Source organism: Oncorhynchus keta, chromosome 22 (assembly GCF_023373465.1).
Source record: "Oncorhynchus keta strain PuntledgeMale-10-30-2019 chromosome 22, Oket_V2, whole genome shotgun sequence".
NCBI classification, from domain to species: domain Eukaryota; kingdom Metazoa; phylum Chordata; class Actinopteri; order Salmoniformes; family Salmonidae; genus Oncorhynchus; species Oncorhynchus keta.
This window is the reverse complement of record NC_068442.1, coordinates 11,468,016-11,491,461: the sequence shown is the minus strand read 5'-3', so window position 1 is coordinate 11,491,461 and position 23,446 is coordinate 11,468,016. Positions and strand designations below refer to the sequence as shown.

Genomic DNA, 23,446 nt, shown 5'->3' with positions numbered 1-23,446 from the left:
CCTCTTTCCCAATTGAATATAACAAGGTTGTGGATGATCTATATCCTACAAGTGTGGCCAGAAATGTTCCGTCAATAACAGGGTTTCTTTTTGGTGACGTGAAAGGCTTACAAACTTGCCTAACAGACTAGACAGAATATTAGATGTAAAAGCATCTGTTTGTAAGCATAATCTCTACATGTGTAAGTGGTTCTGTCTTCTCTACCATGGTCATGTTTAAGAATACATTGAATTTGACATCAATGCGGAAAGACTAATTGAATGGATGTGATATTGCATTACAAGGATAATGTTTGATGAGATGGGCGTTCTTGATTTCAATGACCAATCTAACGTAACTACACTTGAGATGCTTGTTTTTATACAACTTTTTTGCAAGGCATAAAGATTATATTTTTTACTTCAGTTCTTTCTTTTTTTTACTGCTGAGGCGATTGGTTATGTTTGTCATGGAGTTGAGATCGTACTTGACAGTCTCGAGTCTCTAAGGTAGGAGATGAGGAAGTGAGGTCTAGGTCTGTAGGCCTGGATGTGGCCTTTTGAATTGCACAGGTTTGACTTGACTTGATCATGACATGTGTGACATGACACCCCTTGGTTTAGTTTTTACACAGTTCAGATAACACATTGCCCCAGTAGTACCATGTTTCTGTCGAAGGACATTCAAATTGGCTCGTCTTAAGCTTCATGTTGTTTATGTATAAGGGATCGCTTGTTTCACTCTGTCTAACCCAAAAGAGATGACAGTAATCAGGCATTTTAACGGGGTATGGACTAAATAGGTTCAAACTAAAGGTAAGCTACTCTCTCCTCCAAACATCCTTCTTTACAAGCACAATTAGGACTATCCACTGAAGCAACAACACTGGACATGACTTTGTTTATATTTGGTTGGATGCCCTGTCAGGTCCAATGACTGTGATGAGATCTCTGTCCAGGCATCTCTCTTCCCGGTTAACAGAGCCATAAATATCTCTACTCTGCCGGATGTAATAACATCACACTAACCAGCTAAATGAAAACAGGGATAAATCCCAAAGGCTTCCAGGATACCGGGTGTATTTTGTGAGTTATCCCTACACCTTCAGATCAATTTGCATTGAGGTTTGGTGATCTGGCGAAACATACTTTTTTCTTTTTCTTGGTTGAAACATTAATTCAAGATGAGCCTAGAACCAAACTGTCTGATCATGTTGATGATGTAATCTACCTAATGTTGCATGAATCATTTACTTGATTCACATTCTCTCTCTCTCTCTCTCTAACTCTCTCTCAAATCAAATCAAATAATGATTATGTCTTATGTTTGACCAACCAGGTTTATTGAGGGGCAATCTGAACATCTAGTTTCTTATGGATATGAGCCAGAGGCATTGAGACAGATTTTTCTTACAGTTCTACATGAATTGAATCACACCATAAGGGTGGATTCTGGTATTCTGGTAAGATGTGTATAGTAGCCATAAAGAACAATCACCCTTGGAATCCACACAATAAGCACAGGTGAAAGCATGTTAAATTGCAGTGGAGAATGGGTATGCAACTTCTGGACTGTATACATGTTTACATTGATTTGATTTCTGTCTATGTTTGTGGAATCACTTGTTTTCATTCTAAAACCTTCGGTGGAACAGTAGAGTATGAAAAATATGTGTGAGGTCCAAAGCTAGTCTAGTGTACGACTGGTGCTTTGGAGAATCATTTACCCTACTGCCTTGGTTCTCTGCACAGGTTAACTTTATCAGTGGAAGATTGTGATACAGAGGGCAGTGTTAGAAGCCGGTAACATGCCCCCCCCCCCAACAAAGTTGAGGAACTTTTCTTTTTAACAGGCATCCGCTGCTTGGAACGTGAAGCCAAGAATACTTGCTAGCTACAGAATGACTTGCACAATCACTGTCTTAGTCTTCATGATATGGTCAGCAAGTTAGCAATGTGCCATCAATCAATAAGAGAGAAAAAAGAGGACCTAGGAGTTTTGTTCAAAGGAGAGCAAAGGACTGTAAGTAAAGTTCTTGGCAACTGCACACACACCAGCCCTGGAAAACTAGCTGGCAAATTTGAGTTGTTTCAGCTTAGTTGTCTTTCACTTCATCACAGTGATCATAGGTCATAAAGGAGTGTTCCATATGTTAAGACATTGTATGGTGCTATTCTGATCAAGGTAGGAGCGTGACAGCCATGAACAGACAGACAGGCAGAGAGGGAAAGGGAACGAGAGGCAACAAACCAACAGGTAAGATGGTGTGAAGTGCCTCTCCAAGCCAGTAGAGCTCCTAGATTGATGATCTGTCATAGTGTAAATTAATCTCAATTATCTTATATGATTGATGAAATGATAGCATCTTATGTCTAGAGGGTGTATTGCATGTGTTAACTTTATGCAGGTGAGAGGCAGTCGTGATGATGATTTATTTTTGATAATTGCGTAGAGTGGAGATTGATTCATTTAAGTTTGACCTTTCACACCTACCTTTTTGTTGTTGTTGTATTATGCTGGTTATTATTACAGTATAATAACTGTATTATAAGTTGAATATATTACATTAAGTTTCAAACCATACAGTATGTAGAGCAGCAGTAGTAACAACCTGACATAGAGGAAGTGAGAAAAAATACTAGGAAATGAATCATACAGTAGCCGAGAAAGAGTACACAATGGTTGTTTAATTTCACAGTCACACTGGTATTGATTACAGTATGAATGGCTATGGCCCTATGAGTGGTTGGACTGTACCAGAGTAAGTGCCCTCTGCAAGACCCCCCCTTGGCCTTGTAAATTTGCCCATTTCTAAGTTAAGATTTCTCAAAAGTTGCTAGAAGTGAGGAATTTAAACCTTTTGTTTTTCGAGGGCATGCCCCTATAGCAAAATGTGCCCCCTCCCAAGGTCAGTCGCTCCTATGCCCCTGATGGAGTCCCCGGAATCTTAACTGAGGTTTAGAAACCCAAATCAGTTTAAAAAAAGGGACAGAAAGACAGCAATATACTGTATTGGGTTGTCTTGTTAATATTTCTTACTGCGCTTAAAACAGTGTAACATCTGTTTCAATAGGAAATAAAACAACTGTCTTGGACTGATATAGGACGTTTGTGCTTCGCTGAGTCTTTTTTCTTCTCAATTATGATAATGATAACCTTATGTCATCCTTCTCATAACAGTTTGCATGTCTTTGAAAAATGTCACCGTATCATTATGGCTGTTTATTAGGCTACAATCAGTAGCACAACCCTGCCCGTCTTCATTGTACAGTAGATTGTATGCAAAACACCTTCCAGGTTCTGTGCTCTATTTTTTAAATACCCGCCCGAAGCTACAATATCTTCATATTGCAATATTGATCCCTTTTAAGTTAAATTATTCTGGTTCCCTTTCTAAAGGGTATGGGGGAGAGATGTTTCCTCCAATGAGAGCAACAGTGAAACAGGGCGGGGTTTGAAACAATCTACTCCAACTCCAAGGTGATTGTACAGAGAGAGATAAGAGATAAGCTGACCGGATGATGATGTTGACCCAGAAAGGCAGAGCAGAGCGCACGCATCGCTCAATAACTTTATTGTGGCACATATCCGGGAAAATAAACCTGTCACGTGATTTTTCAATACGTTTTTTTCTTTCATTTAGCGGTGAATGATAAATAGGATTTAGGAATTCTTTGACATTGAATGGAATTTTTCTGTAATATGTTGACTGTCAGTTGCACATTTGATGTTACCGATAGAGCTGCTCGCTCTGTGAATCTTTTCGATGTTGGAAAGGTCATCGGAGGATAAGGGTATGGACGACTTCAGACGGGTCGCGTTCCGGAGGAAGTCCCGAACTTTTGACAAGTCGGACATGGAGCCCAAGAAATGGAGCCCAGTGATTTCTGGTGAGTGACTACCGAACCGGTGGCAGTGCGAAGGTGGTGTAAAGGCTGTGTCACGCAAGGGGACAAAAACTCAGATCCTTAGGTTTGGGTGCAGACAGTGTGGATTGTAATATTTTGTGTAACATGTAATAATGTGTATATAACACTATAATATTGTCCTGATACTGTGGTGAGGTCTCCTATAATGGCTTTTCCATGGTGATCACTTTTTACTGTTGTGCATGTGCACATAGCAACTAAAATAGATTGTGTCGCCTGGCTTCACAGTCCAGACTGCTGTAACAATCATATCTTGTTAGTTGTATTTGGGGACAGATCGAAATTTACTGGGGGGTTGTCATTCTTTTTGCTTTTTTTTCTCGCGGGGAGGTTTTTTTTTTGAGGGGCATAGGGGAGGGTACTGCGTTTTTCCCTGCTAGTTTTCCCTATAAACAATGGCTTTAATTACTTTTGATATTACCCTAATAAAGTTTAGAAACGTTTTTAAAGGTTTGGTATGGTGTGGCTATTAGTAAGCTTTAGCTGCTGCTGGCCTATGATATGAAGGCAGTGTGCACCGGTGCGCCAACTGACTCCTACAGTTGAACTTGAAGTGAGGAAAACTGTTTCAGGTCTACCAGAGTTACTCCTATAATCTAACAATATAACGCTTATCGTTCTACAAGGTATTTGGACAGAACATGTACGACATCTTCTGTACGTCTCTATCTGTTTAGTAGGACGCAGTAGCCATCTGACATAAAGAGATGAACGTCAGTGTCATGCCACCTGCATATCTCTATCTCTCTGGAGTCTAAGTTTCTCTTCCTTTGCAAACCACTGTTCCCCGGTCGCCGATGACATGGATGTTGATTAAGGCAGCCCCTCCCCACCTCTCTGATTCAGAGGGGCTGGGTTGAATGCGGAAGGCACATTTCAGTTGAAGGCATTCAGTTGTCGATGTGACGTCTTATCAAGGTGGGTGGAATCAGGCGCAGAGAGCAGATAGCGATATAAAGTTTATTCACCGGTGAACAAAATATACACGGTCAACCCAAATACACACAGGGTGAAATTATCCAACACAGGATAACAGACTAACCGGAGAATAAGAAACACAATAACACCGATAGACGAAATGAATGACAAAATAAACAATCCCGCACAAAACAACGGCGGGACAACCTACATTATATACAGACACTAATTAACTAAACAACACACAGGTGAAACCAATCAGACAAAACCAACAGATACACGAAAAGGGATCGATAGTGGCTAGTAGGACGGTGACGACGACCGCCGAGCACCGCCCGAACGGGCAGGAGAGCCAACCTCGGCGGAAGTCGTGACAGTACCCCCCCCTGACGCGCGGCTCCCGCAGCGCGCCGCCACCGTCCTCGAGGACGACCCGGGGGACGAGGTGCTGGGCGATCCGGGTGGAGGCGGTGGAATTCTATCAGGAGAGAAGGGTCCAAAATGTCCCTCACCGGAACCCAGCATCTCTCCTCCGGGCCGTACCCCTCCCAGTCCACGAGGTACTGTAGGCCCCCCACCCGGCGTCTCGAATCCAGAATGCCTCGGACTGTATATGCCGGGGGCCCATCGATGTCCAGAGGGGGCGGCGGGACCTCAGACACCTCACCTTCTTGCAGGGGACCAGCCACCACCGGCCTGTGGAGAGACACATGAAACGAGGGGTTAATACGGTAATACCTAGGAAGTTGTAACCTATAACACACCTCGTTTATTCTCCTCAGGACTTTGAACGGCCCCACACACTGCGGCCCCAGCTTCCGACAGGGCAGGAGGAGAGACAGGTTTTGGGTCGAGAGCCAGACCCTGTCCCCCGGTGCAAACACGGGGGTCTCACTGCGGTGCTGGTCAGCGCTCCTCTTCTGCCATTCTCCCGCTAACCGTAATGAGTCCTGAACGGCTTTCCAGGTGTCCTTGGAGCGCTGTACCTATTCCTCCACCGCAGGAGCCTCGGTCTGACTCTGATGCCAGGACCGGCTGGTAACCTAACACACACTCAAAAGGAGACAAGTTAGTAGAGGAGTGGCGTAAGGAGTTCTGGGCTAGTTCGGCCCATGGAACATACCTTGCCCACTCACCAGGCCGGTCCCGACAATAGGACCGCAGAAACCTGCCCACATCCTGGTTAACGCGCTCCACCTGCCCATTACTCTCAGGGTGAAAACCTGAGGTTAAGCTAACCGAGACCCCCAGTCTCTCCATAAACGCCCTCCACACTCTGGACGTGAATTGGGGACCCCGATCAGAGACGATGTCCTCAGGCACCCCATAGTGCCGGAAGACATGGGTAAACAAAGCCTCAGCAGTCTGCAGGGACGTAGGAAGACCGGGCAACGGAATGAGACGACTGGACTTAGAAAACCGATCCACAACGACCAGGATCGTAGTACTTCCCTGGGACGGGGGAAGGTCGGTAAGAAAATCCACCGATAAATGTGTCCACGGCCGTTGTGGAACGGGGAGGGGTTGTAATTTCCCTCTAGGTAGGTACCGAGGAGCCTTGCTCTGAGCACACACTGAGCAGGAGGAGACATAAAATCTCACGTCTTTAGCCAGTGTGGGCCACCAGTATCTCCCTCTCAGACTCTGCACTGTCCTCTTAATACCAGGATGACCCGAGGAGGGAAGAGTATGAGCCCACCTAATCAGCTTGTCCCGGACCACCCTCGGCACGTACTTGGTCCCTACTGGACAGTTAGGAGGAGCCGGCTCTGACCGTGAGGCCCTCTCTATCTCAGCATCCACCTCCCATACCACCGGTGCCACGAGACATGATGGTGGAATGATGGGAGTTGGCTCTACTGACCGTTCCTTGGTATCATAGAGGCGAGACAGTGCGTCAGCTTTGGTGTTTTGGGAGCCTGGCCGATATGTGAGGGTAAACTGGAACCTAGTAAAAAACATGGCCCATCTAGCCTGACGTGGATTTAGTCTCTTAGCTGCCCGGATGTACTCGAGATTACGATGGTCAGTCCAGATGAGAAAAGGGTATTTAGCCCCCTCAAGCCAATGTCTCCTCACCTTCAGAGCCTTGACTACAGCTAACAACTCCCGGTCCCCCACATCATAGTTTCGCTCCGCTGGGCTGAGCTTGCTCGAAAAGAAAGCACACGGGCGGAGTTTGGATGGCACGCCCGAGCGTTGGGACAGCACGGCTCCAACCCCAGCCTCGGACGCATCCACCTCCACTATGAACGCTAAAGAGGGGTCCGGATGCGCCAACACGGGCGCATTGGTGAACAGCTCCTTCAGACGACTGAAAGCTCTGCCCGCCTCTGCCCTTCAGCAGTGAGGTGATGGGAGCAGCCACCTGACCAAAACCCCGGATAAACCTCCGGTAGTAATTGGCAAACCCTAAAAACCGCTGCACTTCTTTCACCGTGGTCGGAGTCGGCCAATTACGCACGGCTGTAACGCGATCATCCTCCATCACCACCCCGGAGGTGGAAATACGATACCCCAGGAAGGAAACGGACTGTTTGAAAAACTCACATTTCTCCGCCTTGCAATACAGGTCATGCTCCAGTAGTCGCCCAAGTACCTTACGCACCAGAGACACATGCTCCGCGCGTGTGGCAGAATAGATCACGATGTCATCAATGTACACTACCACTCCCTGCCCGAGCAGGTCTCGGAGAATCTCATCTACGAAGGATTGGAAAACGGCTGGAGCATTCTTCAACCCGTATGGCATGATGCAGTACTCATAATGACCAGAAATAGTACTAAATGCGGTTTTCCACTCATCTCCTCCCCGGATACGTACCAGATTATACGCGCTCCTCAGGTCCAGTTTTGTGAAGAATCGCACCCCGTGAAATGATTCCATTGCCGTAGCGATGAGAGGTAGTGGGTAACTAAACCTCACTGTGATGGAATTTAGACCTCTATAATCAATACACGGACGCAGACCTCCATCCTTCTTCTTCACAAAAAAGAAGCTTGAGGAGATGGGTGATATGGAGGGCTGAATGTACCCCTGTCCCAGCGATTCGGAAACATATGTTTCCATCGCAACTGTCTCCTCCTGGGACAATGGATACACGTGACTCCTAGGAAGTGCAGCGTTTTCCAGAAGGTTTATCACGCAGTCCTCTCGACGATGAGGTGGTAATTGGGTCGCCTTCCCTTTACTGAAGGTGATAGCCAAATCGGCATATTCAGAGGGAATGCGCACGGTGGAAACTTGGTCTGGACTCTCCACCGTAGTCACACCAACGGCAACTCCTATACACCTACCTGAACACTCCTCTGACCACCCCTTAAGAGCCCCCTGTTGCCAGAAAATCACCGGGTTGTGTTGAGCTAACCAGGGAACCCCCAACACCACTGGAAACGCAGGTGAATCTATAAGGAACAGGCTAATCTGCTCCTTATGATCACCCTGTGTTACCATGTCCAGCGGCACCGTAGCCTCCCTAATTACTCCTGACCCTAATGGTCGGCTATCTAAGGAGTGCACGGGGAAAGGTCGATCTAACGACACCAGGGGAATCCCTAGCCTTAACGCAAGCCCACGATCCATAAACTTCCCAGCTGCGCCTGAATCGACTAGCGCCTTATGCTGTAGAGAGGGGGAAAACCCAGGGAAAGAAATCAATACAAACACATGACCGTCAGGAAGCTCTGAATGAGTTTGGTGCTTACTCACCTGGGGTGATCGAGCAGTGTTCCGCCTGTCCTCCCGACTCCTAGACGAGTTCCTCCAGCACCGGTCGGACGTGTGCCCTCGTCGACCACAACTGGTGCAGGAGGACACTCCTCCTCCGGTCCCCCTCGAAGCCGTACCTCCTAATTCCATAGGGATAGGAACAGGGGGGCTGGGGATTGGAAACGACAGGACCTGATCCGAACACCCGCGAGCGGGTGTCGGATAGCCAGATTGATAAGTCCATCCAGTGTGAATGTGGTGTCCCGACATGCCAGCTCCCTGCGGACGTCCTCCCTGAGACTACATCTAAAATGATCAATCAAGGCCCTGTCGTTCCATCCTGCTCCTGCTGCCAAAGTCCTAGTCACAGCCGTTCACCCGCCGCCCGACCCTCGGGTGGATGGTCAAAAACAGCTCGGAATCGGCGGGTGAACTCTGGGTAATTATCCTTAGCCGAGTCCGGACCATTCCACACTGCGTTGGCCCACTCGAGGGCTCGCCCAGTCAAGCAGGAGACGAGGGCGCATACGCTCTCCTCTCCAGAGGGAGCAGGACGCACGGTAGCCAGTATAGTTCCAGCTGAAGGAGGAAACCCTGGCACCCAGCCGCCGATCCGTCAAACTCCCATGGGAGTGTCAGCCGAAGAGCCCCAGAGCCAGATGTGGTCGCAGAAACAGGAGGTGCTGGAGAAGGGGTTGCTAGAGATGAGGTGGGGAGGCCACTGCTCTCCCATCGATCCATTCTCTCCATCATTTGGTCCATATCAGAACCAATCCGGTGAAGCACGCTGGTGTGATGGAGGACCCTCTCTTCCATCGATGGGAGAGGAGACGCTGCTGCTCCTGCTGATTCCATGGTGGTGCGGGATTCTGTCACGTCTAATCAAGGTGGGTGGAATCAGGCGCAGAGAGCAGATAGCGATATAAAGTTTATTCACCGGTGAACAAAATATACGCGGTCAACCCAAATACACACAGGGTGAAATTATCCAACACAGGATAACAGACTAACTGGAGAATAAGAAACACAATAACACCGACAGACGAAATTAATGACAAAATAAACAATCCCGCACAAAACAAGGGTGGGACAACCTACATTATATACAGACACTAATTAACTAAACAACACACAGGTGAAACCAATCAGACAAAACCAACAGATACACGAAAAGGGATCGGTAGTGGCTAGTAGGACGGTGACGACGACCACCGAGCACCGCCCGAACGGGCAGGAGAGCCAACCTCGGCGGAAGTCGTGACAGTAGATCTAACTAGGTATCCTTTTTTGCCCTATTGCTTTTGGAGTTGAAAACACAAACCATGATATTGAAGTGCCCGAAGTTGGTATGCTTTGTGTATTGGTTGTGTGGTGCATTGGCACAGAAACCTGTTGGTGGAAAATTCATTGCATGTGTTTTATGTAATTATAAATATGGCATCAAAATGTTGAAAATCTTAATTCCTCCCAGCTGATCATTGTCTGCAGCCAGCTCTGATCGTAGTGTAATGAAACAGGCAGGGAGAGTGAGCTCGTCTGTGGTGGTCGGCGAAGACTCAACATTCTGGCCCGTAGCCCTGAGTGGTGTTGACTGTGCCACAAAAGCATGCTGAAGTGGCAAAGTCGATATCCATGTTTATAAGCACAGGGTCGCTACAGTTATCTGTGGTCGTAAACATTATTTTTAGTTAATTCTATGAGGGGAGAGGTTGTTACATTTATTTTACTGTAGAAAGGGAGGGACATGTGAAAATAGTTTGGGGGGTTCACATCATTTTGTTATGACATCTTGAGTTGGACCAGCCCCGCCCCCTGCCCCCCAGTACATTTTGATCTGTCCCTTACTGCTTCACATACCTTTTTTTGTCATTGGGTGAACATGATCTATTGAGCCATTGTGAAAGTATGTAATGGCCAACACACCTGTGGTATGTGTTTACATAGTGAAGATTGCATTGCACTAGACTGCCGAACAGTCAGGTAGGAAGTGGAAGGTTGCAGACAAGCCCTAACCTGTTGTGTAATTACCTCAATGCCTCAAGGGACATAATATTTTTCTACTTCAATACAGAACAAAATGCCCACTTTTCACTTGATATGTCAATTCATAGCACATATACAAAAGTTGGTTGCCTATCTAATACCCTGTCCCCTCTTCCACTTCTTTCTTCTTGATCTCTCCCCCTCCGCTTCCTTTTCAACTGTTGACTAATGTTCCTTCTTTCTGTTGCTGGGAGTCCTGGTCAGGGCAGGTAGAGCTGGGGTCTTACAGCTGTGACTGAGGGGTTCTGGGCTTTGCCTTGAACTGAGGGAATAGAAAGGAATCCCCCAGTGACTGACTGTGAGGAACCATGTTGTAAACACACAATACAGTGTTGTGCCTGGGCATGCTACAGGGAGAGAGAGGTGGAACACTGACATGGCCCAGTCTTATCTCTTCCAACCTGGGGAGATTAACTGTGGTTTTGCAAACGACATGGAGCACAGCAAATATTTTATTAAAAGCAGAGGCAAGTATAACCTTCCTACCTGCGGATTAAGGAAAACGTTGCCTTTGGGCAATGTCACCTCCAGGATAGAGAAGTGAGGTGACCGTTTAAGATAGTGTCTGTACTAACAGAAATAGCCAAATCAGAAAAGTATTTAGTCAGCCACCAATTGTGCAAGTATTTTTAAGTGGGAGATGAAAATTACAGGCCTCTCTCATCTTTTTAAGTGGGAGAACTTGCACAATTGGTGGCTGACTAAATACTTTTTTGCCCCACTGTATATATATATATACAATATATATATACAAAAGTATGTGGACACCCCTTCAAATTAGTTGATTTGGCTATTTCAGCCACACCTGTTGCTGACAGGTGTATAAAATTGAACACACAGACATGCAATATCCATAGACTATACATAGGTTGCAACACCCACTACTGAGTTCCAAACTGCCTCAGGAAGGAACGTCAGCACAATAACTGTTCGTTGGGAGCTTCATGAAATGGGTTTCCATGGACGAGCAGCCGCACACAAGCCTAAGATCACCATGCACAATGTCAAGCGTTGGCTGGAGTGGTATAAAGTTAGCCGCCATTGGACTCCGGAGCAGTGGAAACGTGTTCTCTGGAGGGATGAATCACGCTTCACAATCTGGCAGTCCGACGGATGAATCTGGGTTTGGCGGATGCCAGGAGAACACTACCTGCCCGAATGCATAGTGCCAATTGTAAAGTTTGGTGGAGGAATAATGGTCTGGGGCTGTTTTTCATGGTTTGGGCTCCTTAGTTCCAGTGAAGGGAAATCTTAACGCTACAGCATACAATGACATTTTAGACGATTCTGTGCTTCTAACTTTGTGGCAACAGTTTGGGGAAGGCCCTTTCCTGTTTCAGCATGACAATGCCCCCATGCACAAAGCGAGGTCCATACAGAAGTGGATTCTCGAGATCGGTGTGGAAGAACTTGACTGGCCTGCACAGAGCCCTGACCTCAACCCCATCGTACACCTTTGGGATGAATTAAAACGCCGACTGCGAGCCAAGCCTAATCGCCCAACATCAGCTCACTAATGCTCTTGTGGCTGAATGGAATGGAAGTCCCCGTAGCAATGTTCCAACATCTAGTGGAATGCTTTCCCAGATGAGTGGAGGCTGTTGTAGCAGCAAAGGAGGGACCAACTCCATATTAATTACCATGACTTTGGAATGAGATGTTCGACGAGCAGGTGTCCACATACCTTTGGACATGTATTGTAACCTTATTACTGATAAGACTGACTTATTACACTATTTTATCCCTGTAAAATCTGTCATGCAATTTTTCTAGATATAAACCTGAGCTTGAGCTGAACCACAGTTGTTTGTCTAAGAGGAGAGCATTTGAATTGACTATACTTCATAATTACACATTCTTAACTAGATATTCCTTCCACTTGACATGATACATTGTTGCTCAGCGATTGAGCATTTTGATTATTGCCTGAATATCTGGCTGCAGATGCGTAGGTTGAGCTTCTCATACTGAGCAAGATAATATTTTTGGAGCAGTGGAGCCTCTTTAACTGTAGCTAAGGCCCACTGTTTCCCTTTTCAGTCGTGAATTTGCTGGGTGCTTGTTAGCTCCACAAGAGACCACGACTCACTAGGGCGGAATGGAAGGATTATTTTTGCTGCATTTGAATTATTTTGTCCTCCTTGTAGAAGAAGGTTCTGGAACGTCATTAAATGTTATCGTCAGACTGTATAGACCAGTGTTTCCCAAAACTCTCCTCGAGTACCCCCAGACAGTCCACTTGTTTGATGTGTTCCATCACTAACACAGCTGATTCCAGGGGTGAAAGTAAGCCGGTGTGGTCCGGTACAGCGCCCCGGGAAAATAAAATAGTGGGGGTACACCGTACCATTCAACTGTGAGCCAATCACAATAATTAACACTAATTGCAGAGAAAACTATAGACAGTTACACCATTATTTATCATTAGCGCATGTCAGAGGCATGAAAATGAGCCAACTGACTTGAAAACGGGCAGTGTACTTTACACTCAGAATTGCGGTGTGGTTCGAAAACTGTACACACAGTTTTTGCCAAGGCGGAGATAAGTGGCCAAGACCGAGACATGCCTTTACTGCAGTGAACCTATTCATTCAAGCTACTTCAAGAGTGTTGGGCCTAATGACAGCTGCCCAGCTGGAGAGAATTTATTTAGCACAGAATTTATTTGGCAAACGTAACTGGGAAACGAGTACCGGTAAGCTTCACAACGAAAAATAATCTAAAAGGCAAAATGATGAATGCGATCTGCTTTATCTATTACCTAGTGCGAAAGTTGACTGCAGGTATTTATTTAAACAGTACAAATATATATATATTTTTTTAACGGTGTTGACGGTATTGGAAAATCATACCGAGGGTACTTCGAAATACCGCTGGATACAGTATATACGGTATACCGACCAACCCTAGTCTGCACCATATGATGCTGTAGCCCTCTGTGGTTGAAATCACCTTTAACCACTCTGATAGGTGTATTTCCTTAACATGGTCTCTGTAAACACACTCTTACACTCCTCCGCATTCGGTCCAAAGTCTGCTTTTGTTGGTATGTCCATCAAAGATATCCCCAGCCTTCACACTATAATATGTAAGTTTAACTCACATGTAAGTTCAACTCTTGTGTGTTGGCATTTGAGGCATTTTTGTTCTGAGGGAAAACATCTTCAACCACACCAAGTAGGCCGGGTCTGAAAGTTTTGCCTGGTGGCCTGGTGTTAGTATGAGCCTTCCTCTGAGGCCATAACAAAGGATCTGTTTATGTTCTCTCTGCCCTGGGAAGGAGCGGGGCACCCTGGGATAGCATAGCGGAGCTGGATGAATCAGTGGCTCTGTGTTGTGTTGTTATTGTGGTGGTTGTACTGAGCTGAGTCCTCTGTCTCTCTCACTGACTAACTGGCTTTAATTCACTCTCAACCCCTTGTGTTGTGCAACTCACGCAGTTCATTATAACTATTGAGAGCTTTATTAGTCTGTTCAATTTGCATGTAATAAACATGGGTTATTACCACCTCGTGAATTGTAAGCCATGAATTACAGTGACAGCATTCCTGCAGCTGCATCTCTCTCATAATGGACTAATGTATGAATGGTGTTGTGTCAGAATGAGGAACCCATCTTTAAGTTTCCCACAGAGGCCCTACTGAACAGGCTACATAATAGGCCCCTCTTCTGTACACGATTCACTGACATCATTTTTGGGTGCAGAAAGACCCCCATCGCCATGATTTATATAGTTATTACATAACAAGATATTATCATATGCTTTCAATGTTGTATTAAATTGTGGTTTAATAATTTTGTATTATTATTATTTTTAGGGTTTAGATCAGCTTTAATATTGCAGATAGATTGTAGCTTCAATCAATGTAATTGTCTGCATAATTTCAAATCCCCTTAAAATAATTTTTGTAAATATATACAGTACCAGTCAAAAGTTTGGACACACCTACTCATTCAAGGGTTTTTCTTAATTTTAACAATGTTTTACATTGTAGAATAATACTGAAGACATCAACATTATGAAATAACACATATGAAATCATGTAGTAACCAAAAAAGTGTTAAATAAATCTAAATATAGTTTATATTTGAGATTATTCAAAGTAGCAACCCTTTGCTTTGATGACAGCTTTGCACACTCTTGGCATTCTCTCAACCAGCTTTAATTATTTCATATTTAATCATTTATGCCCCCCCAAATTCATATCTAACTTCTTATGGCTTGGGGGCAGTATTTTGACGTCTGGATGACAAGCGTTCCCATAGTAAACTGCCTGTTACTGAGGCCCAGAAGCTAGATTATCCATATAATTGGTAGATTTCGATAGAAAACACTCTAACGTTTCTACAGCTGTTACAATAATGTCTGTGAGTATAACAGAACTGATATGGCAGGTGAAAACCTGAGGAAAATCCATCCAGGAAGTGAGATTTTTTTGATGTGGGTAGTTTTCAATTGACTGCCTCTAGAGTATCTAATGGGTTAGGACCCAGATTGCAGTTCCTATGGCTTCCACTAGATGTCAACAGTCTTTAGACAGTGTTTCAGGCTTGTTTTCTGAAAAATTAGGAAGAATGAAAACTTTCTGTCAGTGGACTATAGAATCATGCAGTGCTGGTTTGCGCGCATGACCGAGTGCGCGCCCTTCGTTGTTTTTCCTTTCTATTGAATATGCTATTGTCCGGTTGAAATATTATCGATTATTTAGACAATTGACAACCTGAGGATTAACTATGAACATCGTTTGACATGTTTCAATTAACTTTACTGATACTATTAGGATGTATTCGTCTGCATGTTTTGACCATCTTTGAGCCAGTGGATTAGTGAACGAAACGCGCCAACAAAATAGAGTTTTTGGAGGGGCTTTATCGAACAAAACAAACATTTATTATGTAGCTGGCTGGGACTCTTGTGACTGCAACCATATGAAGATCTTCAAAGGTAAGTGATTAATTTTGTCGCTATTTCTGACTTTTGTAATTTCTTGGTATGGTATACTTTCGCCATAGAGCCTTTTTGAAATCTGACAAAGCGGCTGGATTAACAAGAAGTTCATCTTTAAGACGATGTATAACACTTGTATTTTTCATGAATGTTTATTATGACTATTTCTGTATTTTGAATTTTGAATCTCCAAAATGTAAATATTCCAGGCATTCATATTACTATAAACTTCAGTCATACTTTATCAAAGGCCTTTTCAAAGTTAGCTACGAATACCAGGCCTGGTTTCCCAGATTTTTCATATGGATCTTTGTATTTACCACTTGGATCCTGTATCTGAAATGATGAAATCAGACCTTCTTGTTGAGTGTCTGATAATCTACCATTTATATAGGAGTGGTTAAAACATGCTAATAACGGTCTTCTGAATTATATCAAAAAAGGTTTGCTATACCTCCACTGGTATGTCATCCAGCTCCGGAAATCTTCCCGAACATAAAGGCTTTAATCGCATCAATAAGTTCCTCCTCTGTAATTTGGCCTTCACATAAGCCTTTCTGTACTTCTGTTTATTTTACATTATTGATAGAAAAAAAATCCACACAACTAACTTCGGTAAGTGGAGATGGAGGAGACTGAAACGAAAATATATGCTTAAAGTACTTTACTTCCTCTTTCAAAATATTGTTTGGTTGAATCATGGTTGACTTTCATAAATACTTTTTGGTTTCTATGTTGAATTTATGAAATAATATATTACACTTGATCTTTCTTGAATAAGTTCCTCCATTTCTTTTAGTTTTTCCTCTAACTTATTCTGAGCCTCAATGGTACAGTTTTTTATTGCTATCTATCTGTACTGTTAGTCCTTCCATTTTTACCTAAATTGCTTAAGTAAGTAAGTACTGAATTTCATGGCCTCTAACGGAACATTTAAACGGTCCCATACAATACGCTTGCAATGTTGCTTTGATTATTGCTTGAACATTCGCTAAGATTATATTTGGTTATGATATTTCTAAAATACCTGTTTTGGATACAGCTCATTGAAAGAGACTGGGAGCAAAGCTAGCCAAAGGTCCATTTTACTGGTTGAAGTTGAAGTGTTTTTTAAAAAGTATAATGCAGTTGATTTGTGACGATGACACAAGCATTATATTAAGCAGGACGTTCCTATGAGAATTAAAATCAATCAAATCAAATTTTATTTATATAGCCCTTCGTACATCAGCTGATATCTCAAAGTGCTGTACAGAAACCCAGCCTAAAACCCCAAACAGCAAGCAATGCAGGTGTAGAAGCACGGTGGCTAGGAAAAACTCCCTAGAAAGGCCAAAACCTAGGAAGAAACCTAGAGAGGAACCAGGCTATGTGGGGTGGCCAGTCCTCTTCTGGCTGTGCCGGGTGGAGATTATAACAGAACATGGCCAAGATGTTCAAATGTTCATAAATGACCAGCATGGTCGAATAATAACAAGGCAGAACAGTTGAAACTGGAGCAGCAGCACAGTCAGGTGGACTGGGGACAGCAAGGAGTCATCATGTCAGGTCGTCCTGGGGCACGGTCCTTGGGCTCAGGTCCTCAGAGAGAGAGAAAGAAAGAGAGAATTAGAGAGAGCATATGTGGGGTGGCCAGTCCTCTTCTGGCTGTGCCGGGTGGAGATTATAACAGAACATGGCCAAGATGTTCAAATGTTCATAAATGACCAGCATGGTCAAATAATAGTAAGGCAGAACAGTTGAAACTGGAGCAGCAGCATGGCCAGGTGGACTGGGGACAGCAAGGAGTCATCATGTCAGGTAGTCCTGGGGCATGGTCCTAGGGCTCAGGTCAGTTGGAACTGGAGCAGCAGCATGGCCAGGTGGACTGGGGACAGCAAGGAGTCATCATGTCAGGTAGTCCTGGGGCATGGTCCTAGGGCTCAGGTCCTCCGAGAGAGAAAAAGAAAGAAGGAGAGAATTAAAGAACGCACACTTAGATTCACACAGGACACCGAATAGGACAGGAGAAGTACTCCAGATATAACAAACTGACCCTAGCCCCCCGACACAAACTACTGCAGCATAAATACTGGAGGCTGAGACAGGAGGGGTCAGGAGACACTGTGGCCCCATCCGAGGACACCCCCAGACAGGACCAAACAGGAAGGATCCACTCATAATCCAAAAGTAGTGTGTAATGCATTCATAAGCAATGTGAAAAACAATGTTGCTTGTGGTCTATGAGAACTCTTGTGTTCTGCAACCAAATTGTGTACATCGCCCTCAAGCGGCAATGTTTGCAAAAACAGAAAGGGGTCTAATACTAATACACTGTCACTGGTGGCTTATCCATTACCTAGGTATTTGGCTGGATGACAAGTTGTCCTTTAAAGTTCATGTGGATAATCTTGTGACAAAGCTTAAATTGAAATTGGGTTTTTATTTTCAAAATAAGGCTTGCTTCCCGCTTATGGCTAGAAAGAAGCTTGTTCAGGACACTTTTCTCTCTGTAAATGATTATGGTGACTTGTTGTATATGCATGCAACCTCCTCCATCTTACAGAGACTGGACTCTGTTTATCATGCATCATTGCACTTTATTATAAATGCCAAGTCACTCACCCACCATTGCACATTGTACCAAATGGTGGGTTGGACCTCACTTTATATGCGCAGAAAGATACTTTTGTAAGTGTTCATTTACAAAGCCCTTTTTGGTTAGCTCGCTCTTTACCTCTGTAGTCTGGTCTCCTTCACCACCAGCAGTTACCATACCCGGTCTGCTAGGTGGTTGCTACTTAAAGTCCCCAGGACATTCACAGTATTAGGCAAGACTGCCTTCTCTTCTTGTGCACCAGACGCATGGAATAATCTACGATCCATGCTTCATCTAGATGTGTTAGTGCCACTGAATGAATTTAATATATTGATGGGAGACTCTGTTACGAAGGAGTGTAAATCCTTTTTTTAGGCTGGATCATGTTATTGTATTGTATGTTTTAATTATGTCATATATTGATTGTTGCTGCCTTCTTGGCCAGGCCTCCCTTGAAAAAGAGACTCTGGGTTTCAATGGGCTTTTCCTGGTTAAATAAAGGTTAAATAAAAAATAAAAATTTAAAAACGAATGTACACTCTGTGATCTCTGTGCTTTCTGTTTTGGTGTTATCTCTCTGCACTCCTGCTTTTGTATAAGCATGTGACTGTACATAAACACCTGATAGCCCACACCATGAGCTTAGAGTCAAAGCGAGACTACATTGATCTTCATCGTTTTCTTCGTCAGGCCTTGCAAGCTTGTTCAAAATATTCACCCAAAGGTCAAATGTTTTTACCCTCCACAAAGTCAATTCAGGTTTTATGGGAGTGTTCTCTTATTAATAATATGCAGAAAAGTACCTCATACCAACTGTAAAATATGGTGGTGGATCTTTGATGTTATGGGGCTATTTGCTTCCACTGCTCCTGGGCTCTTGTTAAAGGAAAACACGACTCAAAACTATCTTTTGATATTTTTTTCATTAGTCCACTGTTGATACAGTCCCAACATATTTTGAGTGTCAGCAGTCAAGTTTTCAAGATATTGGACTTTCAGTAAGCAAAGCGTCACTTGTCACATCATCATTATGATGCAAAATGCAGCTTGTTTTGATCTATATATAATAATATATAATAATAATATAATAATAATATATATTTTTGAAACAGGAAAATATTCACATCTACAGCACTTTTATGAGCATTTCAGACATAATCCATGAATTATATTATTGTTACCAATCACAAGTGGTCGCTGCCCCTAACGCCCTAATGGGTGGGCGGCCGCTGGCGAAGATTAAGTATATCTAGGATCTGGAAAGATTATATTTGGAGGAAGGGTCTAAGATCCTCCCAATGTGTTCTCCAATCCCATAAAACATTTTAGAAATTGGTTCATTGCTGTTATCTTCGCATGGGTAGGGTGCCGGAGTTTTGAAAACAAGGGTGCAAATAATTGTTACCGCTACCTTCCTTTAGATTGTTTTAAATGACTTGTTAAACAAAATATTTTTATATGGACAATTGTATTAGTATAAACTAATATACTTAATTATTTTTGCATTTAAAGAAATGTTTTAGTTTTTATTTAACCTTTATTAGCCAGGAAGGGCTCATTGAGATCTCTTTTTCAAGAGCGTCCTAACCAAGACAGACAGCACCAAGTCATTACACAATTATAGATAGACAACATGAAAAACGACAAGTAATCTAGTAAAAACCATAGAATTCACAAGAGTATAACAAAATCATAAAACAGCAAATTAAAAACAGACAGGTCAGGGAATCAGCCTCAAAATCCTTCATCGGTGATTTAAAAACACCAATATGGACAAGTTCTTCCAGTTTAAAAGTATTTTGTAAGGCATTCCAAGCCGATGGTGCAGAGTACATAAATGCCCTTTTACCAAATTCAATTCGGATATTTGGAACAGTTCGTCCTGCGAACGAAGAGAGTACCCACCACATTTCGGAACAATAAAAATGCCCAAATGAAATGGTAGTAAACCCCAAATGGCTTTGTAAATAAAGGTATACCAGTGACTGAACCTTGAGGGACTAGAGAAGGCCAGCCAACCCTGGTATATAAAGTGTAGTGGTGCGTAGGGGTTTTGCAGTTTAAAATAAATCTCAATGCTCAATGGTAAAGGGTGTCAATTGATCTCAAACACTGAGCGGAAGCATTCATATATAAAATATCCCCATAGTCTAGTAAAGGCATAGATGTAGTTGATACTTGCCTCCTTCTAGCTTCAAAAGAAAAGCAGAAAAGCCTTGTTCCTAAAATAAAATCCCAACTTCAGCTTCAATTGTTTCGTAAGTTGTTGAATTTGCAATTTAAAAGAGAGGCCGTCATCAATTAAAATTCCAAGTTATTTATATGAGGTTACAGTCTCAATCTCATTGCCCTGTCAGGTAGTAATAGGTGAAAGGTTCAGAGGTCTATTTATTTCATTAGAAAACAGCATTAGTTTAGTTTTGTCAGTGTTGGGGATAATCTTAAATTGACACAAGGTATGTTGAACAGTATAAAAGCAGTTTACAAGTTCTGGAAAGCTTTTGTGAGAGACGATGCACAACAATAAATAACAGTATCATCAGCATAAAAGTGAAGCTGTGCATTCTGCACATTTTTGCCTAAATTATTTATATAAATAGCGAATAAGAGAGGACCAAGTACAGTGCCCTGGGGCACACCATTACAGACAGACAATTTAACAGACATGAGCCCATGAAATTGAGTGCACTGAGTTCTATCAAAACAGATAGTTAGCAAACCATGCAACTGCATGCTCTGAAAGACCTACACTCGAAAATCTCTGCCACAGTATAGCATGATCAACTGTATCAAAAGCCATAGAGAGATCAATAAAAAGTGAGAAACAGTGCTGTTTTTTGACAAGGGCTTCAGTGATATCATTTAAAACCTTCATGGCTGCTGTAATTGTTCTATGCTTCTTCCTGGAGCCCGAAATTGATACATTGATGGTACATTGATACCACTAATGTATCAATGTACCATCAATGTATATACAATTGAAGTCGGAATTTTACATACACCTAAGCCAACTACATTTAAACTCAGTTTTTCACAATTCCTGACATTTAATCCCAGTAACAATTCCCTGTTTTAGGTCAGTTAGGATCACCACTTTATTTTAAGAATGTGAAATGTCAGAATAATAGTAGAGAGAATGATTTATTTCAGCTTTTATTTCTTTCATCAAATTCCCAATGGGTCAGAATTTTACATACACTCAATTAGTATTTTGTAACATTGCCTTTAAATTGTTTAACTTGGGTCAAATGTTTCTGGTAGCCTTCCACAAGCTTCCCACAATAAGTTGTGACAGACAGAGCTGGTTATCAGCTGATGACAGAGCTGGTTTAACTGAGTCAGGTTTGTAAGGCTCCTTGCTTGCACACACTTTTTCAGTTCTATCCACAAATGTTCTATAGGATTGAGGTCAGGGCTTTGTAATGGCCACTCCAATACCTTGACTTTGTCGTCCTTAAGCCATTTTGCCACAATTTTGGAAGTATGCTTGGGGTCATTGTCCATTTGGAAGACCCATTTGCGACCAAGCTTTAACTTCCTGGCTGATGTCTTGAGACGTTACTTCAATATATCCACATCAATTTCCTTCTCATGATACCATCAATTTTGTGAAGTGCACCAGTCCCTCCTGCAGCAAAGCATCTATTTTGTGAAGTGCACCAGTCCCTCCTGCAGCAAAGCACTCCCACAACGTGTTGCTGCCACCCCCGTGCTTCACGGTTGGGATGGTGTTCTTCGGCTTGCAAGCCTCCCCCTTTTTCCTCCTATGGTCATTATGGCCAAACAGTTCTATTTTTGTTTCATCAGAGGACATTTCTCCAAAAAGTATGATCTTTGTCCCCATGTGCAGTTGCAAACCGTAGTCTGGCTTTTTTATGGTGGTTTTGGAGCAGTGGCTTCTTCCGTGCTGAGCGGCCTTTTAGGATATGTCGATATAGGACTTGTTTTACTGTGGATATAGATACTTTAGTACCTGTTTCCTCCAGCATCTTCACAAGGTACCTTTGTTGTTGTTCTGGGATTGATTTGCACTTTTCGCACCAAAGTACATTCATTTCTAGGAGACAGAACGCGTCTCCTTCCGGAGCAGTATGACGGCTGCGTGGTCCCATGGTGTTTATACTTGGGTACTATTGTTTGTACCGATGAACGTTATACCTTCAGGGGTTTGGAAATTGCTCCCAAGGATGAACCAGACTTTTTTTATTTTCTGAGGTCTTGTCTCATTTCTTTTGATTTTCCCATGATGTCAAGCAAAGAGGCACGGAGTTTGAAGGTAGGCCTTGAAATACATCCACAGTTACACCTCCGATTGACTCAAATGTTGTCAATTAGCCTATCAGAAGCTTCTAAAGCCACGCAATACTTTTCTGGAACTTTCCAAGCTGTTTAAAGGCACAGTCAACTTAGTGTATGTACACTTCTGAGCTACTGGAGTTGTGATACAGTGAATTATAAAAGAAATAATCTGTCTGTAAACAATTGTTGGAAAAATGACTTGTGTCATGCACAAAGTAGATGTCCTAACCGACTTGTCAAAATTATAGTTTGTTAACAAGAAATTTGTGGAGTGGTTGAAAAACAAGTTTTAATGACTTCAACCCATGTGTATGTAAACTTCCGACTTCAACTGTAAAACATATTTTAGCTGTTCACTCACAAGGGTCTCAAGTATTTTCACCAAGGGTGACAGCTTTGAGATTGGCCTATAATTATTTAAAAGAGTTGAATCTCCCCCTTTTAAAAGGGGTAGGACAAATGCTGATTTCCAGATCTTTGGAATTTCATTACATTCCAGGGTTAGATTGAACAGATATGTAAGTGGCTCAGCTATGAAATCAGCTGCCAGATTTAAAAAGCAGGGATCAAGAAGATCAGGACCTACAGGCTTTCTCTGATCTAAGGATTTAATTTTTTATGTACCTCCTGTGCTGAGATTATTCTAACTCTCGGAATGTAACAGTGCATTTCTATGGAAGATACAACAGGTATGTGACAGCCTTGCTTTAACCTTTGAATATGAACAATTCCAGTTCCCAACAACTCCACTAGATGGCACTGAAAGCTCACAAAAATGTCTGAGATGAAATGCCTTTGATAAAAAGCAGTTGTGGGGAGTCTGCAACCACTGGTGTTTCATGGCCAATTTCTGGCACTGTAATAAAGCAAATTATATAATACAATTGAATATATTTTGTTTCCCCCTGTTTGTTCTAATAGTAGATGTAGAAAAGGAAACGTTCCTATGGTTTCCCTTATTTTCCCATGACATTATCTTAACATTTACATTTGACATTTTAGTCATTTACAAGACGCTCTTATCCAGTGCAACTTACAGTAG

General features: G+C 43.0%; 1 protein-coding gene across 1 annotated transcript in view; it reads left to right on the top strand.

Moving 5' to 3' along the window:
• The first annotated feature begins 3,515 nt into the window (after window positions 1-3,515).
• fgd4a (FYVE, RhoGEF and PH domain containing 4a) overlaps window positions 3,516-23,446 on the top strand; it is a 109,733-nt gene continuing 89,802 nt past the window's right edge. Inside the window, exon 1 of the mRNA XM_035798239.2 lies at window positions 3,516-3,870. Coding sequence (XP_035654132.1) covers window positions 3,747-3,870 — 124 coding nt within the window. The 5' untranslated portion in view covers window positions 3,516-3,746. The remainder of the gene's footprint in view (window positions 3,871-23,446) is intronic.